The following is a 22,997-nucleotide window of genomic DNA, read 5'->3' as shown; positions in this document are numbered from 1 at the left end:
ACTTACAATTACACTTTTTAATAGGGCCAGTATTTATTAAATTATCTACAGGATTTGGCAAAAAAAAAAAAAAAAAAAAAAAAAGAAAAAACCCAATCAACAAATCAAACTAGTTCTTACATATCTGCCCAATATAAAATTATTCTATAGTATTGATCTCTGAATTTACAGTACTTACTTTAACTTTATCATTTATTTGAGCTCTTATAATCGGACCCAAAATCCCGGTTTCCTTGGGACGAGGATTTTCCAGACGTTTGGTGAAGCTGCCATCAGTATATTGTCTAAAAATAGCCTTTTTATACTTTTTGCCTATTAGATTTGAGTAGTTGTCCAAATGTTGTGCTTTATAGTGTCTTAAAAATAAAGGAAAAGACAAATGGATCAACAAAACTTGAATAGTGACAACAATTACAGAACTGGCACTGAAGAAACTAGCAGAAATCTCACTGTTTGAAACAAAATTCAACCCCAGAGTTAATCTAATGGTCCTCACCTCAAATTTTAACCTAAATCAGATAAGAAAAAGCTTGCAATGCTATTTGTGTTTTGGGTCACATACAACCAATTAATATCAGGGCTTTCATTGAGTTTAATAGAGAATACGTGCAAGAAAGAGACAAACTGAAGTAGCACCTACATTTTCAAGATAAATTAACAGAAAATAATGTTCTTTTAAAAGGGCATGGAAAAATATAGAAAAAACTCTGTTTACAGTAGAAAACACTCTGGGGAAGCCAGGAACAGTGCTCAGATAACCTTAATCCCAATCAAGCACTGTATAACAAATAGTGAAATACCCAGGTTTAAAAACATTGAGCATTATAATGCTGAGCAGAACTAGGATAAATATTTCTAAGCAACAGAGAATAACGTGTTTTTCCTGGTCATTAGCCCTTCAAAAAAAGGCTACTGAACAGGGCTGAATGCTGAAATTCCAAACAAAAGAAGAAAAAGCAGAGCACTGTAGCAGTTGAGGGACATCATGTAACTAGGAGAGGAAGAGATAGAAGGGAGAAAAGTTTGCCCTGCACAATTTGTGAGCAAGTGAGAGTGAAGCAAATGATACCAAAGGAGGTGTATTTCAGAGTTCCGTCAAAACTATTTTCTAAGGAGGTATATAGCCCCATACAGGATAAGGTATTTGTCTTGTTCTGCTCAAATCCCTAAAGGTTCTTATGGACATCAGCTTGCAACATCAGCACTGCTAGAGCAGTGAGGAACTAACAGAACTGACCCTACATGACCCTACAGTTCACTGGCAGCACTGTGCACTATGACATCAGGTATATTACAGAATTCCTCCTATTTCCTTGTATTTACCTTAAGTTGAACAGAACAGCTGAATATGCTTATTTTATATGACTTGTATTTCATCTACTTTGGTGCCATCCAAAGGTCATTTATAGAGTGACCTCTCTTTCTTCCTGTTCCATATTTTTTACCATGATAATATTTTTTAAAACCTTGATTCTCTAGAAGTATTGCCTTTCTCCTCTAAGGATTGTTTACTTCAGCAGAATTCACATTGAAAAGCAATTTAGAAAATAGGCTTGAGTGCTACCTTCTGCATTTCCTAAGTCACCCGCATGTTTTAGGCTCTCCTTTAGAGGTAAAAGAAAGTATTTGCCTTTAAGCTCCCCCTCAAAAGAAAGGCACTGACACACTGAAAAGGGTGCAGTGGAAGGTCACCAAGGTGATTAGGGGGACAAAGCACATGACATACAAGGAAAGGATGGGTTTATTCAGTTGTAAGAAGAAAGAGTTAAGGGAGCATCTTATTTTTATCTTTAGCTACCAAATGAGAGATTACAGAGGAAATAGAACTATACACTTCTTCAGAGTTGTAAAATGATGGGATGAGTGGCAATGGCCATCGGTCTTGATATTAGAACATCTGATTACATATAAGGAAAACCTTTTCCACTGGGAGGTTGAAAAGGCACCCAGGAGAGGCTAAGAGGTTCTCCAGCTGTGCAAACAATGACATTTTGATCAGATAGGGTCTGCGCAAGCTGGTCTAACTTTGCAGTTGGATAGGACTTTGAAGTTTGCACTGCTCTGTGTAGAAATGCAGGTGAGACAACCCTCAGAGGTCCTCTCCAACCTGAATTACTCCGTGATTTCATATTAACACTCCACATTATGTTGACAAAGTATTCTTTTACTTATCAAGGCTGTCTGGAATAGTTGGGGCATAATCCCAAATGACTTCCTCTGCAGCAATGAAATATTCCCAGTTCTTGACCATGCGACGTTCCTTCAGGGACAGACGACTCTTCTTCACCTCTCTGTCTCCACAGTCTCTTACAGTAAGGTAGCCATGCATTCCAGCTTATTTAAATGAAACAGAGTGCCACAGTGATTTTCCATTTCATGAGCTCTTACCACCTGAATCACATTTCTTGTTTCTCTTTACCTAAGGTTGCCTGCAAGCTTTATTTCATTACTGCTATTTTCTCAGGCTTAAAAAGGCTGCATCCATGTAGGCTGGGAAGCCTTCAAGGAGCTTCTATTAATCAAATGGAATACAGCAGCTCTCTCAGCTAGTTGTCTTTGGAAATATCAGTTCAATTGATAGAAAGCTAGTTTTTTTGCCTGTTTTTTTTTTTCTTTTTCTATAGTTTCCCCCAAAACATGTCTTTCAGCTCTTATGAGAGATTCTCCTCAATCTTTCAAACAGAACTTTGATCACTACTTTCAAACAATGAACAGCAAATATTTTCCTTAGATTTATTAGATTGAGTGCTCCATAGCTCAAAGTGCTCGGTTTCTCAGGAAACAGGTGATTCCTCACTTGTTTTAAAACGGTGATAATCTGAACAGCTCTCAGAGACTTAGAAGCTTGAGTTCTGATTCACTGCTACTCTGGGATCTACACACAGCAGTAAAGCTGCAGATAAGAGTGCCTTTTTATTCATCTTGCAGTTCTAATTCCAACAGAATGCCCTGTTTTCCAGTGGTTTCTTAATGAAATGAAAACCATCTGAAATAAAGTTAATGTACCATTGCAGGACAGAAGCTTTCTGGGACTTAAAGAAGGAAAACTCTAAAGCTGCCTAATAAATAGATGTTTCCTTGCCTTTCAGGTGCTTCTGGACAAGAGAAGATATCAGCCACCTTCCTTCTTCGCTCACTGTCATGTTCACTGTGGTTGATGCTCCTCCCACTAGGTTAACAGTAGAAATTCGGTGATGTCTTTGCTCCATGACCTGGCCATTTATATGAATGGAGAAAATTTCTGGCTTAGAACTCATTCCTATCAAATGCCAGCTAACGTTGTCATACATACAAGCCTCTAAATCTGAAAGAGAAGTGAGAATGGTGTTCAGAACACAGGCAAAACATGCAAATTCCCTAAGTTGCACTAGGTCTGAAGTGAATCTTTGCTGAAAACATTAAATACATCTCTGAGTTCTGAGACTAGCATTTTCAACAAGAAGTTTCAGAAGCTTGTAAACAAAACAGGTACAAAAATTCTGTACAGTCAGTAGAAAATAGGTGTTTAAATCATATAATTGTTTGAGTTGAAAGGGACATTTAACAGTTACCTAGGCCAGTTCCCTTGCAATGAACAGGGATACCTACAGCTAGGTCAGGTTGCTCAGAGCCTGGTACAGCCTGACCTTGAATGTCTCCAGAGACAGGGCATCCACCACCACTCTGGGCAACCTGTTCCAGCGCTTCACTGCCCTTATTGTAAAAAATAAAATAAAATAAAATAAAAATAATAAAAAAAATAAAAAAAATAAAAAATTCTTATACCCAATCTAAATCTCCACTCTTTTAGTTTGAAACCATTTCCTCTTGTCCTATCACCACAGACCCTCCAGAAGAGTCTGTCCCACTTCCCTTCTCCGGGATGAATGGACTCAGAACTCTTAGCCTCTGCTCATAGGATGGAACATTTCTCTGGCCCTCCTCTGGACGTGCTCTAACAGCTCCATGTCTCTTCTATACTGAGAACTCCACCTCTGTACGCAGTACTCCAGGTGAGGTCTCGCCAGTGCAGAACTGAGGGGTGGGATCACCTCCCTCATCCTGCTAGCCAAGCTTCTTTGCATGCAGCCTAGGATGAGGCTGGCTTTCAGAGCTGCCAGGGAACATTGCTGGCTCATGTCCACCTTGCCATCCACAGTACCCCCAAGTTCTTTTCAGCAGGGCTGTGCTTAGTCCTTTGTTCCCCAGCTTGTATTGGTAGTGGGGACTGCCATGACCCAGGTGCAAGATCTTGCACTTGGTTTTGTTGAACCTCTTGAGGTTCACCTGGGCCCAGTGCTCAAGCCTGTCTAGGTCTCTGAGGATGGTATTCCATCCCTCAGGCATGTCAACTGCACCAAACAGCTTGGTGTCACCTGCAAACTCACTGATGGTGCATTTGATTCCAGTGTTGATATCATTGATGAAGATATAGTAGAGCAGCTGTCCCAGTACTGATCCCTGAGGGACACCAGTTGTCACTGATCTCCATCTGGACATTGAGCCATTGACCACTCTCTGGGTATGATCTCACAACCAGTTACTCATCTATTGAACAGTCCATCTGTCAAATCCATATCTTTCTAATGTGGAGAAAAAGATGTTATGGGGGACCATGTGAAAGGCCTTACTGAAGTCCAGATAGATGACCTCAGTGGCTCTTCCCTGGTCTATTGACGTAGCTGTGCCATCACAGAAGCCACTACATTAGTCAAGCAGGATCTGTCCTTGATGAAGCCACACTGGTTATCCCATATCACCTCCCCGTCCTCCATGTGCCTTAGCATAGCTTCCAGAAGGATCGTCTTCCCCTGCACAGAGGTGAGACTGACAGGTTGGTAGTTCCCTGGGTTGTGCTTTCTATCCTTCTTGAAAATGGGTGCAACACTACCTTTTTTCCAGTCTCTTGTGCACCAACGAAAGCTTCCTTAAAAACATACTGGCTCTGCTCCCTTGTCCTTGAAGACAGTTTCCCAGGGGTTTTTGTTGACTAACAGCCTGAAGAGCTGGAATTTGGCTTTCCTAAAATTTATCATCCTGATTTTACTCTTTGTCTGCCTGATATCCCTCAAGAGTGTGAACTCCACCACTGCATGATCACTACAGCCCAGGCAGCTTCCATTCCTGATGTCACCTATCTGTTCACTTGCATAGGTGAGCAGCAGGTCGAGTATTAAATCTTACTTTCAAGTGACAATCTGACTTACAGTGAACTGGGGAAGAAGGAAGAAAATCATCAGCCTCTTTCAGAGAGCCAATCTCTCCTCAGTAGAAAGAAATGAGAAGGACCAAAGTTAAAGAATGAAGGCTGTGTGTAGTGAAATTAAGTACCCTATCTAATATTCGTTTAATAAAAACTCAACACCCTAAACAGCCTTCTGTATTTGCTCAATGGACTGAACAGAGATAAGAAGAAAGGAGAACAAGGGAAAATGCTAACAAAATAGTCCTATCATCACCATCTCGGTCTTCTCACTTAATTGTCTTATTTAATGGAAACTGATTTTCCACTTCCAGGAAGTTTTTCATCTGGGATATTCCATGTACCGTAAAATCAGAAGTTCACCTAGTTACATCACTATTTCCCCCATTAGCCAAGTAAAAAAAAAAAAAGAAAAAAAGGTTTGGTTTGTTTTTGAAGTTAATAATCTTGTTCTCCTTATTAGCAATATGGCATAGCTCTCTTCTGGAATTTAGGTGATTAAAAACATGTTCTAAAAAAGGCTGTACCCCACTCATCTATTCCTGTTCTCTTGCATAAAACCAAACCAAAACAACAACAACAAAAAAACCAACAGAGGCAATATTCAGTCACCATTAACATTCATGTCATGTCACATAAGCTTGTACAGTACCTGGTAACGTTCCATCAGCATACCCATTAATTGTGTATTTAAGTGATGCTGATGTTTGCCAACTCTTGTTTTCATCAAACACACCAAACATTAGTATATACTCCTTATCAAAAAGTTTCTGTGACCCATCCTCATTTAGACTTCCTATGAAGAAGAAAGAAACAACAGGCGTTAATTTCAAGCAGAAATGAAGCAGTTTCTATACCAATGTAATGGCATTTTTATGTATTTAACTAATTTGCTTCTTCTGTTACAATGTGCAGCCTGAATATGCCCAAAGAAACAAGGACCTCAAGAATGATCGTGAAGTGATTTTATTTCTGAAAATGCTTTTTGTTTTAGGTAACCATGGAATAAAAAGTCTAATACCTAAGAGGAAAATATCCAGCAGCCTTCTGGACACAACCAGACTCTGGTTTCTCTTCTGAGACTACAAGGCAAGGAGAATGATGGCTGAGCCATTTGTAGTGTGAACACAGCCTTTTCAAATACCACATGAGGTCATCAACTCCTTTAAAAAGCATAGAACTTCTGCATTCAAAAGACTCACAAATACTTCAGAATTGGATCAGTTATAGGAAAGTATCTAGTTGAGTTTGTCATACAGGTGAGACTTTATCAGTAAGTAGAATTCATTTTGGGCATAAGTACCTGCCACACAGAATTATGGTTCTTTCTACAGATTGCTCACATAAAAAAAAATATTTCCATTTGCTGTTTTCAATAAATGTACATAATTTGAAACTAAAATAGATATCACTTGGACTGCAGAAACTAAAAACTTTGGGACTATACAGATTATTCTACTTAGAATGAGGTGTCTGCCTTAAATGTAATTCTTATATGAGAGGCTACAAAATCCTGTTTTCTTGCCGAAAGGAGTCTTAGATCAACAGCAGAATTTATCCATTTCTCATTAAAAACTTAATCATTCAGTGTTTTAACTCAAAAGTCCCTTTTTATAACCTTCCCATATTCATTACCTTTCTTGCAGATAAGCAATGCTCCAATCAGACCAGAGTTAAAATCCATTACCATGTCATCATGAGAATAATATGCATAAGTAAGACAAGGAAGGTCAGCTTCTCTTGGACCAACTTCTTCTGTTATATCCCACACATATGTGTAGACCTGGCCTGGAAGCACAGAATCATCTTGTTTTTCTACAGATGATGTTCTGTCATCATACAGGGAGCCTGCCAAGAAAAGAAAGTAGGGTGACATGAAAACTGAGTAATTAAAGTATGAGGTAATAGAAGTTCCTATAATCAATTCCAAAAGCTCGATATCTTTCTTACCTATTTGATACTTCATATTCATATGGATGACTGATGGCTCCACTTATACTGTGGAGAGTAGCATGTAGGAAAGTACCTATTTCATTATCCTGTCTCTTACAGATTCAAAATTTTCTAAAACTGTCACCTCTGTCAAAAGATGTGTCTCTTCAATGATCTGAACAGGGTTAAGGTGGCATGAACCTTCAGCCTCTGCTCACTGATATTCAGTAGAAGTTGAAATATTGCTCACTTTGCCAGCTTTCTAATCACTTCTCATAAAGCCACCATGGAAGCTAGCATCGGCTTGCCGCCGTAGAGCTTTTGTGTACTGCATATCTAAATAATGGTAGTATCTCATATCTAAGCCTATGATAATCAAAGAAATGCAACGTGGCAAAGGGAAGTCAGAAAACGAAAATTCTAGGTGCAAAAGGAACATTAACAGAACAGTGAAACTGAATTACCTATCACACCTACGTGATACCCTAGGAGGTGAAGGTAAAACTTTTGTACCCACACAACAAATAAAGTCTTGAATAAATTTGGAAACAGCAAGTCAAAGTTCTGGCTCAGCACCTAGGTCAAGGCAATCCGAGAAGCACAGGCAATCACAGAGATTCACCTTGTGGTGATGCAGGAATAGCAGGAATTTGTATGTAAGTTTGGACACTATCAAAAAGAGATCATAAACTGTATAAATTGAGTTTACAATTCCTTAAGTAGATTATTTTGCAATTGCAGGATGATGGTCTCTGAAAACCGTGTGTTCACTCCTAACAGTTATGTAAGGGAGCAAGATAATGACCCAAGTTTCACTTGTTTCATGAGCAGTTAACCACCTTCTCAATTCAAAGGTCACTAAATTGTCAGACCCTCCATGTAGTTTACAAATCCATTAGTGGAGAACTTTCTCAATGCTTGCTTCTGCATTTCTAGAACAGTGGTGTTCTGAAAAGCTTACTGTTTAGAATCCTACTCTCTTCCACTTCCTTCACCAAAATCTGCTCCAGAAAGAGAAGTCCAAAAACACTCAAAAAGCCCTAGACTCAGCACTTTTCTGGGCTACTCTGTTTCTTGCTCAAATATCAACAGCTTGAGCTCTTTGAGAAGGAGGGGCACTGGATTCATGTCTTTGCTCTGTCCAATTCAAATCTACAGTAATTTTCAGGTTTCTGGGGATAAAGGCTATCTAAGTCCCCACTGCTGAAAATGCTTCTCTTTTTACGAGTAAATATTCTATAGCACAGTCTTGAGTCTAATTTTCCTTCATTCTTAAAAAGCTAGTTTCTCAATTAGTAACTTTGTCTTTCCACCTGGTTCGGGCTGTCTTCATAGCCTTAATGAATTATAGAAGACCAGTCCACTACTGCACCTTTTTATATTCCTACAGGAATTACAGCTTTTTGCAGTCTCCCTGACTACCCTTAAAATTGTTCTAACACCAAATTGTGTTCTGTTTTAAAATTGATTGTTAGATTGAGTTAAATGGCCAGACAGCATTAAGTTGAGTGATTGAAAAAAAAAAAAAAAAGCTAGTTCTGCTCAAATGAAATTCAATCATTGTTGTACTCTGGAAAACCATTAGACTATATTTGTGTTATCCAAATGCATATGTTCAGGTTCTGCTGGGAAATACAGCCTCTCAACCCTCAATTCCCTTCACTTCCTCAGGTTCCTGAGGAGCAAACAGTACTAGCACACAGATAGTGGAGCTGGTCAGGAGAACATACATTTCAGAAGACGCCCATATTCCTAGTATTACACTCACAGACAAGAAAGGAGCTAACTATAGACGTGAAGTTTTAATCCACTATCACCAGGTATCTGTGCTATACATAAATCCAAACATTCATAGAATCATAGAATCACCAAGGTTGGAAAAGACTTCCAAGATCATCTAGTCCAACCGTCCAACTATCACCAATACTTCCCCACTAAACCATGTCCCTTAGTACAACATCTATACATTTCTTGATCACCTCTAGGGACAGTGACTACACCATGTCCCTGGGCAGACCATTCCAGCACCTGAGCACTGTTTTGGAGAAGAACTTTTTTGTAACATCCAACCTGAATCACCCCTGGTGCAACTGGAGGCCATTCCCTCTAGTCCTATCACTAATTATATGGGAAAAGAGGCCAACCTCCACCTTGCCATAACCTCCTTTCAAGTAGACATAGAGAGTGATAAGGTCACCCCTGAGCCTCCCTCTTCTACAGACGAAACAATCTCAGCTCCCTCAGCCACTCCCCGTAAGACCTGTGCTCCAGTTCTCTCACCAGCTTTACTGCCCTTCTCTGGACATGCTCCAGGGCCACAATGTCTTTCCTGTAGTAAGAGGACCAAAACTGAACACAGTACTCAAGGTTTGGCCTCACCAGAGCTGACTACAGGGGATGATAACCTCCCTGCTCCTGCTGCCTGCATTATTTCTGATACAAGCCAGGATGCCATTGGCCTTGTTGGCCACCTGGGCACACTGTTGGTTCATGTTAACCAACCTAGCACCGACCAACATCTCTAGGTCCATTTCTTCCACAGTCTTCCAGCCACTCTGCTTCAAGCCAGTAGCATTGTGTGGGGTTGTTGTAGCCAAAGTGCAGGAACTGGAACTTGGCCTTGTTGAACTTCATCCCAGACTTACTGAGGGTGCACTCAATGCTCTTGTTCGCATCATCAATAAAGATATTAAACAGGACAGGCCAGATGCCCGGCCCTCCAGCCTATTCTTTACCCAGCAAAGAGTGTACCTGTCCAAGCCATGGGCTGCTAGCTTCTCCAGGATAATACTGTGGGAGACAGTGTTGAAGGATTTGCTGAAATCTAGGTAGACCACGTCAACAGCCTTTCCCTCATCCACCAGGCAGGTCACTCAGTCAAAGAATGAAATTAGGTTGGTTAAGTAGAACCTGTCTTTTGTGAACCTACGCAGGCTGGGTCTGATCCCCTGGTTTTCCTGCACATGCTGATCTGCTCCATAACTCCCTGGCACCAAGGTCAGGCTGAAAAGCTTGTAGCTCCCCAGATCCTCTTTACAACCTTTCCTGTAGATGGGAATCACATTGGCAAGCCTCCAGTCCTCTCCTCTCTGGTTAACCAGGAACACTGATAGGTGATGGAAAGCAGTTTGGCAATCACCTCTGCCAGCTCTCTCAGCACCTGCAAGTAGACACCATCTGGCCCCATTGACTTCTGACAGTCTAGGTGGAGCAGCAGGTCTCTAACTGTTTCCACCTGAATCATTATTCTGCTCCCCATCTGAGACTTCCAGGTCAGGGGCTAGAGTCCCTGAGGATAACTGGTCTGACTTCTAAATACAAATGTAAAGAAAACATTGAGAGCCTCAGCCTTTTCCCTGTCCTCAGTGGTCACATTCACCACCACATACAGTAAAGGATGGAGATCCTCCTTAGCTCTCCTCTTACTGTTAATATATTTGTAAAAAAGTTTTTTGTTGTTTTTTACTACAGTGGCCAGGTTGAATTCAAGCTGGGCTTTTGCTTTTCTAATTTCCTCCCTGTACATCCTAACAACTTCTTTGTACTCTCCCTGAGTTGCCCGTCCCTTCTTCCACAGGAGGGAGATTCTTTGTCTCCTGGTGCCTCAGAAGAAGTCTCCTGTTCATCCATGAAAATCTTCTTCACCCCCGGCTCATCTTACAGCACAGGGGGACAGCCTGCTCCTATGCTTTTAAGACTTCCTTCTTGAGGACTGACCAGCCTTCCTGGACACCTTTACCCTTCAGGACTGAATCCCCAGAGACCTACCCTACCAGTGTCCTGAACAGTTCAAAGTCCGACCTCTGGAAGTCAAGGTAGCACTTTTGCTGCTCCACCTTCTAGACTTCACCAAGAATAGAGAACTCTATCATTTCGTGGTCACTCTGCCCAAGACAGCTCCCGACCTCCACATCTCCCACCAGTCCTCTGTGAACAGCAAGTTTAGCAGGGCAACTCCTCTGGTAGGCTCTCTTACTAGCTGCATCAGGAAGTTACCTTCCACACACTCTAAAAACCTCCCAGACTGCTTTTTTTGCACTGTATTTCCAGCAAATATCAGGGAAGTTGGAGTCTCCCATGAGAACAAGAGCTGGCAATGACCCAACTTCTGCCAGCTGCTCATAGAACACCTTGTCTGTCTCTTCATCCTGGTTAGGAGGTCTATAGACCCCCACCAGGACATCAACATTAGTCTGGTTCCCTCTCTAGTCTACAAGAAGAAAACATGGGGATTTTACAGCATTTACCTTCTGCTTTTTTGTTGTAAACTAAGCCTTGGGGATGAATACTGATGGGCTTGTCAGCCATATTCTTAAAGTGAACTATTAAAGTATCTCCCACTTCGGCACGCAGAGTTGGCCCAAGGAGTCCTGTCAAGATAAGGAGAGAGAAAACTGTGAGCAAAACAGATTGTTTAATGAAAGGACAAATTATCTTTTTCCAGCAGAGAATAAGAGCTCTCTCAAAGTACAAGTTGCACAAACTATAGACAGGAATGTAATACCACCGCAAGGAAGATTTACCTGTAAAAAGGGACATAGGGGTGCAAAACCTGCAGTTCACAGTCAGTAATGCTATAAACTGCATATCTAGTGAGTAGTATTCTGGCTATTTTCCAGATATCACATTTTATCAAAAGGTTTCTGTTGAGGTTCATTGGGAATTTCTAGGGTTCATTCCTTCACAGGCAATTTAGTCAGATATTTTTAGGAACGGATAACAAGGGCATTAAAATATTTCTTTAAGTAGCACTCTCTATGCCATCTGTCAAAGAACAAAAAGTACCAAAAATGTATTCTAAAGTTCAAAATTTCATGTTGAAAATTTATTTATGCAAAGCTTGCAAGTAGTTCTAGAAGGGACTTAAACCTTTTCTCACATTGCAGAACCAACCCCCCTCCAAAAAAAAAACCTCAGTGGAAGTGGAAGAAGCCTGCTAAGGGAATCTTTCACCTGTTTGTCTCCTTTTACGTAGGCCATTTTGTAAATTTCTTTCTCTGTTAAATAAGAATCATTTTCAGAAAACAGAAGAGAACATATCAGGCTCACTTGAAACAATTTGATACCACCAACCTGGCATACATTTGTTTGCTTTGAAATCTAGATGCTTTTAACATCTGAAGTTACTTTATTCATTAATATGAAAAACAGACTATATAATTACTCTGCATAAATATAAAAATACAAGTACAATGCTTATATATAGCATAAATGAGACTTTGCCTCCATCCATTTAAAGCATCTTGATGTAGTAAAGGACAACAAAGGCAAGGAGTTATTTTTCACATCTGACCTCATAGTTTATTTCTTCCTTTCCAGTGATCTATCAGAAACATATTTGGTCTCAGATCTTGAGCTACATGTACATGAATTTATAGTGTCATCACTGTGATTGTGTTACTGGCTTTAAGATAAGCAGTAAACAAGCATCTTTTTTCCTGTTTACCTGCAGACTTATTTGCTGGCTTTTCTTTTTTAAAATCCACTTCATATTCTCTGTAAGAAATTTTCTTAAACACAGGATCCAAATGTGTCAGTCTGAAACCATAAGAGTTACAAAAAAAATTAAAAGGATAAAGATTCCAAAAGATGCCAATACTGATTAACGAATACCTCAGAAAATGAATTCTGGAATTATATTTCATCACTTACACATTTTGCTGAAGGCTGGCCACATGGTCCAACTCTTTGCACTGTCTTTCTCTCCCCCTTTTACTCCACTGTATCTACGATATTCTTGATCTAGGCTACTTCGTACATATAAGACATACAAGTACAATACCTAGCACAGTTGACCCCTTATTCTGCTTGTGGTTTCTATAGTCCTTCTGATTTTGTGATGAAGATGTCTTTGTTTTCTTCACCATTTAAGACACAGAGGAAGATGTTCTGACCATCTTTATCAGGAAAGCATCTGACAAAACACTATGAGAAATCTGTATTTCTCTTTAGTCAGCTCCATGCTTAAAGTTTAAGGCTCATCACAATGATTCCATAATACCATAAATAACAAGCACTGGTAGCAGTTATGACAATAATAAACAACTAAGAACCTCCCAGCAAGTCAGAACACTGCTTTCTGGGAAACCTGGCAGTTGTTCTTGGTCTTGTTACATAAATGTACACCAAGCAGACCACAAACTGTTTTCTCAGCAAATGCACAGGCAAGCGGGAGGAAACCAGGACAGAAGCCTTCTGGAATTAAAATAATTACGAAACAATTGTTAAAGGGAAAATAGTTTGTGCTTAGTCACATTTATGGTTGATTTCCTAGCACATACAATGACTGAACCCAGCAGTACTTCCACTTGCTATTTTTGTAATGTCCTCTCAGTTAAGCAAGGCACTTTTGATAATAGAAAGTTGATGGGCTGCTCATGCATAGAGAGGCTGGGCAGAGATAATCAAATGAGCCACTTCAGTGACATTCAGGGTCCAGATGGGGGAGATCTGTTCTTGAAAAGATTTTTGTAAATCCCTCTCTGACACTTTTGCAACAACAGTCCAGCAGAAGCAGCTCATGCTTCAAATCTTTGAAGCCACTGATAAAATTTAATTTCATTCTAAAGGAGAAGGGCACGAACCATGATCATCTTTGATGTGCTGCCCTAATGTGGCAATGTTCAATAGAATATGTACATAAGACTATTGGGACGGAGGAAGAAACTTACCAGTGCCAACTGTACAGCTAAAAGGAACAAAATAATTGGGTTACAAACACTTCACAAATCTCAGAGTACGCACTTAGGTCTAGTTACAAAACTTTCAGTAACTGCATCTGCAATGCTTCACACACAAAAAAAACCACATTTTCACTCTGTTTTTTTTATATATATCACTTATACATGGTAATCATAAACCTCTATAGAGGGACCTTGATAAACTCAAAAGGTAGGCCCATGTAAACCTCATGAAGTTTAACAAAGCAAAGTGCACGGTTGTACACTTGGGCTGGGGTAATCCCAGATGTGTATACAGACTCGGAGAAGATCTCCTTGAGAGTAGTCCTACTGAGGAGGACTTAGAGGTCCCGGTTGATAAAAAACTTAACATGAAGCAACAGTGAGCCCTTGTAGCCTGGAAGACCAACAGTATCCTGGGCTGCATCAGAAGAGGGGTGGCCAGCAGGGCAAGGGAGGTGATTGTCACTCTCTACTCTGCTCTGGTGAGGCCCCATCTGGAGTACTGTGTCCAGGTCTGGGATGCCAAACACAGGAAAGATGATGGGCCATTGGAGAGAGTCCAGAGGAGGGCCACAAAGATGATCAGAGGGCTGGATCACCCCTCCTATGAAGACAGGCTGAGGGAGCTGGGCTTGTTCAGTCTAGAGAAGAGAAGGTTCCGGGTAGACCTCATTACGGCCTTCCAATATATAAAGGGAGATTTTAAACAGGAGAGAAATCAAATTTTTACATGACTAGATAATGATAGAACAAGGGGGAATGGTTTTAAACTAAGGAGGAAGATTTAGATTAGATGTCAGGGGGAAGTTTTTCACTGAGAAGATGATTTTACCTACATTTAAATCCCATTTTCTTCTACCTTGGCCATTTGGCATTAAGGTCATAGCAGTTTTATTACATTTCCAAGGGGAGTTTTAGAAACTATAGAAACTTTGTTTGCATTAGTCTTGAAAAACAAATCTTTAGAAAACTGAAATCTGACCAGGAAGTTCAGATTTAGCACCCAGAAATCCAATACACACACACAAAATCAGACTAAGAAAACAAGTCGTGTACTGATACAAAAAAAAATGCAGTAGTATTAAAATACATCCTTCAGTGTCAGAGAAGAAAACAAGTAATTTGTACTATTTCACCCCAATTCATGAACAAATAAAAGCTGTGTTTTGTGGCTATATAGTGAACACAGTATTAGAACGAAGTATAATTTAAACAATTCTGAAGTAGGTGCAAGTCATTTGTAGCATTGCACTTGCAGTGTTTATTATCATAAGCATATCTTGGCAATACAAAGAAGTTATTTTATATGCTTGATCCGCATACGCAGGTAGCATTATCAGTTTGCAATGCCATATGAAAAAAGAATTTTGAAATCAGTATTTTCACTTAAATAGTAATACTTGATTCTACAACCTTTGCTCAGCAGAACCCAAAAAGAACATTTCACAAAAAACTACTGAATAACTCAGAAACAACAACAGCTAGTTCCAAAGTTCATCAGGCTCTGAGTTAAGTGAAAGTAAGAGTTCCCAAATTAGAAGCTATTCATTCCCTAAAGTCTGAAAGCTTTCACAGTATTACCAAGCTACTGCTAATTCTAGCAGTCCACAAAATCTATGCATTTAAAAATAATGACACTAAAACAAAATAAAACAAACAAAAAAAACCCCAAACCAACAAAGCAAAAAACCACCGTACAGATACAGAAGATGATAAAAGCAAGTTCTGGAATATATGCAACAAAAGTGCTCTGAAAATATAAAAAATGATTTTATCACAGTTTTTAATACTTCATTGGTTCCAGTTCAAATCATACAGGCCCTCCAAAACCAATTGAAGTATTCCTGGTCTCTAAAATTCCATAGGAGACTAAAAACATTTTCAGTCACAAGACAGGACTGGCTTCACCCTTCCCATCTTGTACTTTGTTACCTGGACTTTTCCTCAGACTCCGGTTTGTAGGTCCAAACAGTGATCTGAGCTGCTATATAGTGCTCCCTGACCTTCACAGCTCCCACCACGTGCTTCTCTGAGTTCGGCCACCATGAACTGAGCAGAAGCAAGAGAAAAAGATGCATGCAGTGGAGTGTCATGGTATGGATGCCTGCTTACGCTGCTCTGGAAGATGAAGCAGAAACTGCTGCTTTTATTGCTGCTGCAGCTTCTAACTTCCCCTCAGAAATGAAATAATCCTGACGCAAGAGGGTAACACTGTTCGCTACACTCAGGTCACTGCTCTTCACCTCCTCCTCCCCTTGCTGACAGGGATCCAGTAGAGATAAAAAAAAAAAAAAAGAACTGTTTAAACTACCTTCACTCCCCTCCTCCACATCATTTTCACGAAGAGACATGCACCAAGGAGAAGCTGCTTCAGCCCCCTTACAGCCTGTGGATGGATCATTGTCTACTGAAGCAGCAGGATATCAGAAGCAGGAAACAATTACTTAGATTACTTACAATTACAAGATGTTTGACTTGGTTAGGGAGAAGAGGGCACATATTCCATCTTCCAAGAAGATACAAAAACTCAGCATATAGTCAGTATAGTGGAAATTTCCCAGTTGGATTTTACATTTCCTGAAGCCTAAGGAATCACTCCTTTTGGGAGAACTAAATGCTGAACGATTAGGTACAAGGACTAGAAGTGGATGAAGAGCTAAATATATTTCAAGTCTACTTCAGGTTACCTCATACTGAATATTCATAATTTCCAAACACGTTGCTAACTTCAGTTTGGTTCTCACAACATTCTCAAGAAACTCAGATAGTGGATAATGAAATGGCTTCCCATTGGCAGCTAACAGGTCAGCCTGAAGATTTGTCTGCAATCAGAATCCTTCTAATCAAGTCTTCATTAGGATCTGTTGAAATTTATCTAAGGAGAAATTATTAGGAAAGTACCTTTTGATAAGCTCAGTACAAATGTCAACTATATCAACAAAGGCGTCTCCCTGGTTTTGCTAGTGTTTAAAAACATGTCAAAACAACTAGGAAATTGTTAAATTTGATCTCCGTGCACTGGGATTATTGGAGAAAAAGAAAATTTTTTTTTCCATGAATACAAATGTACAACTTTTTTTTTCAAGAATGTCTTGCTAATGTTTTCAAGAAAAATACTTAAAAAAGAAATCAAAATAATTTCTTTCCAGACTCAGACAAAAATAAGGATGAAATTACTTTATACTACTCCAAAACAAAACCTGCTGAGTTCCAGGTTCAATAATTCCTTGCTCAACAGCAGAATGGCCTAACTGGCAGCTTATATGATAACTCTATCCAAATGGGTATGACATAGCCTTAGAAGAGATAGGGAAACAGTTAAAAAATAAACAAATCAAACATGACTAATAGCTAAATGTTCACTTACCAAACTTCTGGACAGTTCGGTGCCTAAACCTGAAAACAAACATGATCAACTTGTACAGCAAAAGACTACAGGCATGGAAAAATAGGTTACCTCCTATTCCATCTGCATGGAGCTAATTACTTGTACCCAAGAGCTGCTTTGACTCGTACATGAAATTGATTCAAAATCCAGAATCCAGCAACAACCAGGTTGGACTACAAAGTGTGCACTGGTATTGAAGAGAAAATACATAGTCCAATAGTATTTCATTATTAAGTAATTATTGTTTTGATTAAAGAATCCACCACAATCCCTCTCAAACTGCTTCAATTATGTTAAAGTAAGAAGCTATAGTATTTGTCTCACTTCTGCTCTGGTCCTAATCTTATCTCTGGCTAAGGATTTCCTTCAGTGCCAGTGTTTAAGAGTTTGACAGTGTAAAAATGCCTGTAATTTGGATTTTATGTAAAAATAATCTCTGGGCAAATGAACAACTCCTACAAAAATTGAAGAGGAACAGCTGGTTCTGAAGTACATTCTGTTAAAACTAAACCATCTTCATTTTTAAGTCAGTTCGCCTCATCTCCAGAAGCGCATAGCAAATACCACATCCTTCTGTCAGAGAAGAAACTGACTCACATCTACATCCAGTAGACTTCACAATCCTGTTCAAAAAGCTCCTTCCCATAGAGGGATTTGAAGATCTCTCTGTATTCTTATGTGATTGGCTGATGAGAAAAAACTAAAGCAACTTAAATGAGTCATTGTTTGATTGTTTGATGAATTGTTTGAATTTTTCTAATACTTAATTTTTCCCTGTACTTAAAAACAACAACAACAACAACAAAACCATATTTTAGGCCAAGAATTAACACCCAGAATACCTGCTTAAAAAACTCTTCTTTTGTGATTGTGAGCTCAGAATCAAAGCTGATCATCAATTCGCTACTTCTGCTATATCCATTTGGATGAATTTGGCGGTTGTATTTTCAAATTTCTCAGACAAAAAGTCATGTAGTAGTAATCAAAAGGTTGAAGGGATCAAATACATTAGGAACCAAGAATGCATTACATCAGTGAATTGCACAAACTTGGCTGATAAAATTGATAGTTTTCAAACTAGAGTGATCAAAATAGACCAGACCAATCTTCCATTAAGCTACAACGATTAGCATGCATCAGCTTTCTTAAATCTTTTAAGAACAAGAAACCCCATACTGGCTATTTACCTATTTTCTCCTCACTTTCCCCATCTCATAAGATCCATGTAAAGTCGAGCAAGTCTGAAGTCATCTGGGTTAGCCTGTTTCTTTTTTGGTAGTCGTTTTTAAAAAATTTACTGTATCTCACTGTGTTCTCCAGGCTTTAGGAAGTTTCAGTGTTTTGAACATTAGTATTAATAATCTGAAGACCTTGTCTCTTTCTACCTACTATTTTCTATTAACTGCATATAATTTTATTTTAGTTAGCATTGGTTGTCTGCAAAATACTATGATTAATCATGTTGCAAGTGATGCAGAAACACATTTTCAGGTTCAGTTCTTTCAAGACCATGCAATTTTATTGTCTATACATAAACATAGCTGCAGTATTAACAATTTCTCCTTGGCAACACTGTATGTGCATCCAGCTTCGTTATCATCATTGCTTGTCTTTATTTTTAAACAACTCACGTTTGGTCACCAGCAACATCAAAAGATCTTGTGAGCAAAAGCCATGCATGGAGTTGCATGGATCCAGTCCATACTGGCAAAATAATGTGCAGCACAACCAATGTTATTCCCAAAAGTTGTGCAGTACTTTTGGGATGTATTGAAATTTACATGCTAAATATAAACAAAGCATAGAAAGAGAAGCATAGGCAGTATTTTCTAATACTGAAAGCTGGCTGCTTCCTACCGGGGAAATTCATTGTCTATTCCAGTACCTAGTAATTACGGTCCTGGTACTTGCTATACTACAAACAAAAACATATTGAAATGGTAGCACTGTCAACTGATCTTTAAAACAAATTAGTACTGCCAATTTTTCAGGTAGAATAGCCTAGACTGAGTCTGCACAGTCAAGAACAGATAACTCTTCAAAAAAGAGCTCTGAAGTTGTTTTCATCTTTCTACAAATTACAGGTTAGGACCTACAACAAAATTCTTTCTGCTTTATCACAAACACTATCCTAAGTGCTCCCAGGCAGTCACATCTCAAAGGTTGCTATCAGTTTTAACAATTGCATTATAGTGACAAAGAGGGAGCTAGCATAAAGAAAACGTCATACAGCAATTACTGAATTGGTTGCTAATAATAACCTCACACAGATCTCTCCCTCTCTCATTCAAGCACACAAATCAAAGCAAAACGTACCCAGTAAGCATACTTCATTTAGCACAGGGTGAAAGGACTTCTATGGGCAAACAGTGAGTTAATTATTGATCAGCAGCAAACACGATTCTGAATGCAGGTAAAAGACGGAGGGGGCACTTACCAAATCTACCAGGCACAACTCATACGAGAAGCCATCCAATAAATATCTTCACTTCTGCAAGAACGCACTAAAGCTAAGAAAAGTTAATAAGTGACTAATTTTAGAAATTTGAAGATGTACTATGTTGAAAGCCACACGAGCATCCCATGAAAACAGACCGTATAGAAACTCCTTGCCTTTCTTTCTCAGAACAACTTACACATTTTGTATTTGATGACAGCACATATATAAGAACACATTGTGTGCAGCTCTTAAATGACCACATAACACCTGTAGTCATACATACTACAGGACAGTAAAAATACAAAACAGAAGCATTTCAGATTGCTCAGGTGTTAAAGGCTTCAGAAGATATAGCATCACGTTGATTAAAAACTAAATACATCCACATTTTAACGTGTTTTTCCTTAGAAGAGAAGAATCCATGACTAGAACTGGATATTTCTCAAGTCAGTATGTTTGCCAGAACCTGATTTAGCAGGACCTAATACTATTTGTACAGAAATGTTGAATTCAGTTAAGCAAAAGAATATGTGAACTCTCTAAATGTTGTAAAAGTTAATTTCAACTCTCTAACACATTTGTCTGACACTTTTGACTCCTGGTCTGAAAAATGCTCATTATTATGGAAGAAAAACTACATTCCATTCTTTGAAATTGACATTAGTAATGTCAGACACAACATTTTTTAAACTTATTTTTGCCCCCAAATTTTCAGTTTGACTCCACAAACGATTTTGTTCCTCAAAATTACTTTCAATCCTTTTTGTACTCTGTGTTTCTGTTTGACTTCTGTACTAGGATTTCTTTATTTGCTCAGTCTTACAACTGATTTGCTAAACAGGACTAACTGCCTTCATTATAAGTCAGTCCCAGCAGCATATCCATCTTGGTTTTCTTTCTGTATAGAATAAAAGCGGTAAGAACATGGGTGCTCATAATTTGATGTTAACCAGGTGACATAAGATTGCAAGAGTTTTAAATCACAAACCCTTGGTAGAGCTGCAAGTGGGCTCCAAAAAAGCAAGCCTCTTATAGAACAAATGTGTATGCACACGTATAATGCTCAGAGAAATTCAAAGCATTCTTGATCTCTAACAACTGACTAGGCTGTTTGTTACCAAGCTGGTTAAACTAGCTGCACTTTCCCACACCTACAAGGAACAGATGGATTGCACTTTCAAAATTCTAAGTAAATAAATGTTCTTTTCATGTACTCCTTGTAAGTCAATGATTTGAATTTTTTTCTTTTCTGGAAACAAGATTTTTTTTTTTTTATTTTCAAAACATGTCACATAAATTGAGGAAACAGACAGAATTTGACAACATTTAATATTGCTAAGGTTTATCCCTTTTCATCAAAACCCATTCTCTGTAGTAAAAAAAAAAAAAAAAAAAAAAAAAAGAAAATCACAACTTCAGATTCAGTGGAATCAGAATTTTACCTAAGTTTCCACTGCAGTACCTGTAAACTAGGATGTACTAGAAAAGTCTAAGGCTGATGCACAGAGATCTAGAAGGCAAGTAAAAAGCTACAAGAACTATAAAATGTGCAGCAGGAAAAGCACTCCAGAAGAGCAGAACTTCTCAGGAACTTTTTTGATGTAGAAGAAAAATTCAGATCATGTAGGATTTGACAGAAGCCACAACTGAAGTTACTGAATTTGCATAACTTTATAGCAGATCCTACAGCAGCAATCTTCACTTATAAAGGAATTTTTAACACTAGTTCCAAACAGAAGAAAATATAAATGTACTCTGTAACTGCAGGAAGTGCATACACATCAGCTTTTCAGGTCAGGTACAGCCACTTTGATATGCAGCCAAATAGCACATCACACATATTAGTCACCAAGTATCTGCTTATTTTCATGTGTGGGACAGGTTTTGTGGTACTCACGGTATATTAGTGCTACAAATTCCATAAGATATTTAATATCATGGTGCTGATGGAAGCCATTGGCTAGCTGGCCTTTTTGCTGTTGCCCCTCTGTTTTTCTGAAATGGTCAGATAAAAAGGCCTTCAATAATTTAAATCATGCCACTTACTTTTACCAGCAGCCTGACTAAGGAGAATGTGGTAATTATTATCGCAACATATTGGAAACCAGTGAAAAACTAATTCACCTTCCTAAAGGAGGAGAACATTCTGGCAGAGCAAAGAAACAGAAATTCCAAAACCATGTATCAATGTTGGTTAATTTTAAATCATAATACCTCTTTGGTCCCGTCCTCATTAAAAAAAATAAATAAAAATAAAATAACCCTGTGTGAAGGACAACAATTTCCTCTGCTACCAAAAAATCCAAAACATCTTTGAAATGAATCTAATAAGGAAATCCTATGGCATGACTCAATGGGTGTGGTTTTTATCATGTTTCAGACAGCATTACTGTTCACTTACGCAGACGTTGCTCAAATTCTGTCCAAGAAGGAAGTGAAGATGGATATCAAAAGAGGAAAGTTCATTTAAGCACTGAAGAAAGAATTTGGTAACAGACTCTCATGTAGGAACATGGTACAGAGAACAGCCAAGAAATGGATCACTTATGCCAATCTTCTTCAACAGTAAATTCAGACAGCTGCAGATATCCAACTTCAGATTCTCTTGCAGGATGATGTCTGGGAGACAATGATGTTGTTGTGATAGCTACACAGATTTAAGTTAAACTATGACGTATACATGATGATCCTTTCTCCCCATCTCCAACAATGAAAAGCTAACATTGTACAGGGTAAAAAGTGGCTGCCAAAACCCAGACGCGTCTGTGATATCTGAATTCACAAACAATACCAGGTACAGTTACCCAAAAAAATGGAAACTATGCTACTAAGCTACCAGTTAGTGTAGTCTAGGTCAAGACAAGTTACCAAGACTGAACTTTGGTCTAACACAGCAATTTTATCCCTCCACCTCCAATCTGGAGTTTTTTCAACAAGACTGTTCTTGCCTTTATTACAAGATTAACAGACTACATACTAATATTCTTTGTCTCCCCAAAAATTCCATCTCAAAATGCTAATCTTGCTAATCTTGCTAAATTAGCTTTCAAAGAATACTTATTTAGAGCTACCTTAGTTTAAGATACAGTTGGTTTTTCCTAACAAGATTCTCACTTAATTTCTTCCGGCTTTCAAAATCTTCCTACAGTTTGAGCAAATATAATCATTCACAACTAGGGGAAAACAAACAAACAAAAAAAAACAACAAGCAAGAAAACAAGAAAGCCTTAGCTTTCAGGTGAATTTGAATCAGAGAAAAATAAATGAATCATTTTCAAGAATCATCTTAGCAATGAAACAAAAGCATAAGGATTCTACTAGTAAAGTAGACTAACTTCCAATATAGAGGAAAAATAATCTTCTGTTGAAATA

The 22,997-nt window shown here is 38.7% G+C and overlaps 1 protein-coding gene across 4 annotated transcripts in view; it reads right to left on the bottom strand.

The window, feature by feature from the left end:
• The window catches only part of F5 (coagulation factor V), a 44,732-nt gene extending 21,810 nt beyond the window's left edge, over positions 1–22,922 (bottom strand). For 2 of the 4 annotated variants that reach the window (XM_021399272.1, XM_021399283.1), the window contains exons 1-9: positions 21,523–22,922; positions 15,730–19,695; positions 12,561–12,652; positions 11,362–11,484; positions 6,818–7,030; positions 5,835–5,978; positions 3,083–3,304; positions 2,169–2,334; positions 179–356 (exon numbers count right to left, since the gene is read on the bottom strand). In XM_021399272.1, the coding sequence (XP_021254947.1) occupies positions 179–356; positions 2,169–2,334; positions 3,083–3,304; positions 5,835–5,978; positions 6,818–7,030; positions 11,362–11,484; positions 12,561–12,652; positions 15,730–15,890 (1,299 nt within the window). In that variant the 5' untranslated portion in view covers positions 15,891–19,695; positions 21,523–22,922. Of the gene's footprint in view, positions 1–178; positions 357–2,168; positions 2,335–3,082; positions 3,305–5,834; positions 5,979–6,817; positions 7,031–11,361; positions 11,485–12,560; positions 12,653–13,785; positions 13,803–15,729; positions 19,696–21,522 lie in introns of those variants that run through there. The other 2 variants (XM_021399263.1, XM_021399253.1) reach the window with 2 other exon arrangements.

This window comes from Numida meleagris, chromosome 1 (assembly GCF_002078875.1).
Source record: "Numida meleagris isolate 19003 breed g44 Domestic line chromosome 1, NumMel1.0, whole genome shotgun sequence".
NCBI lineage: Eukaryota > Metazoa > Chordata > Aves > Galliformes > Numididae > Numida > Numida meleagris.
This window is presented reverse-complemented; position numbering and strand designations above follow the sequence as displayed.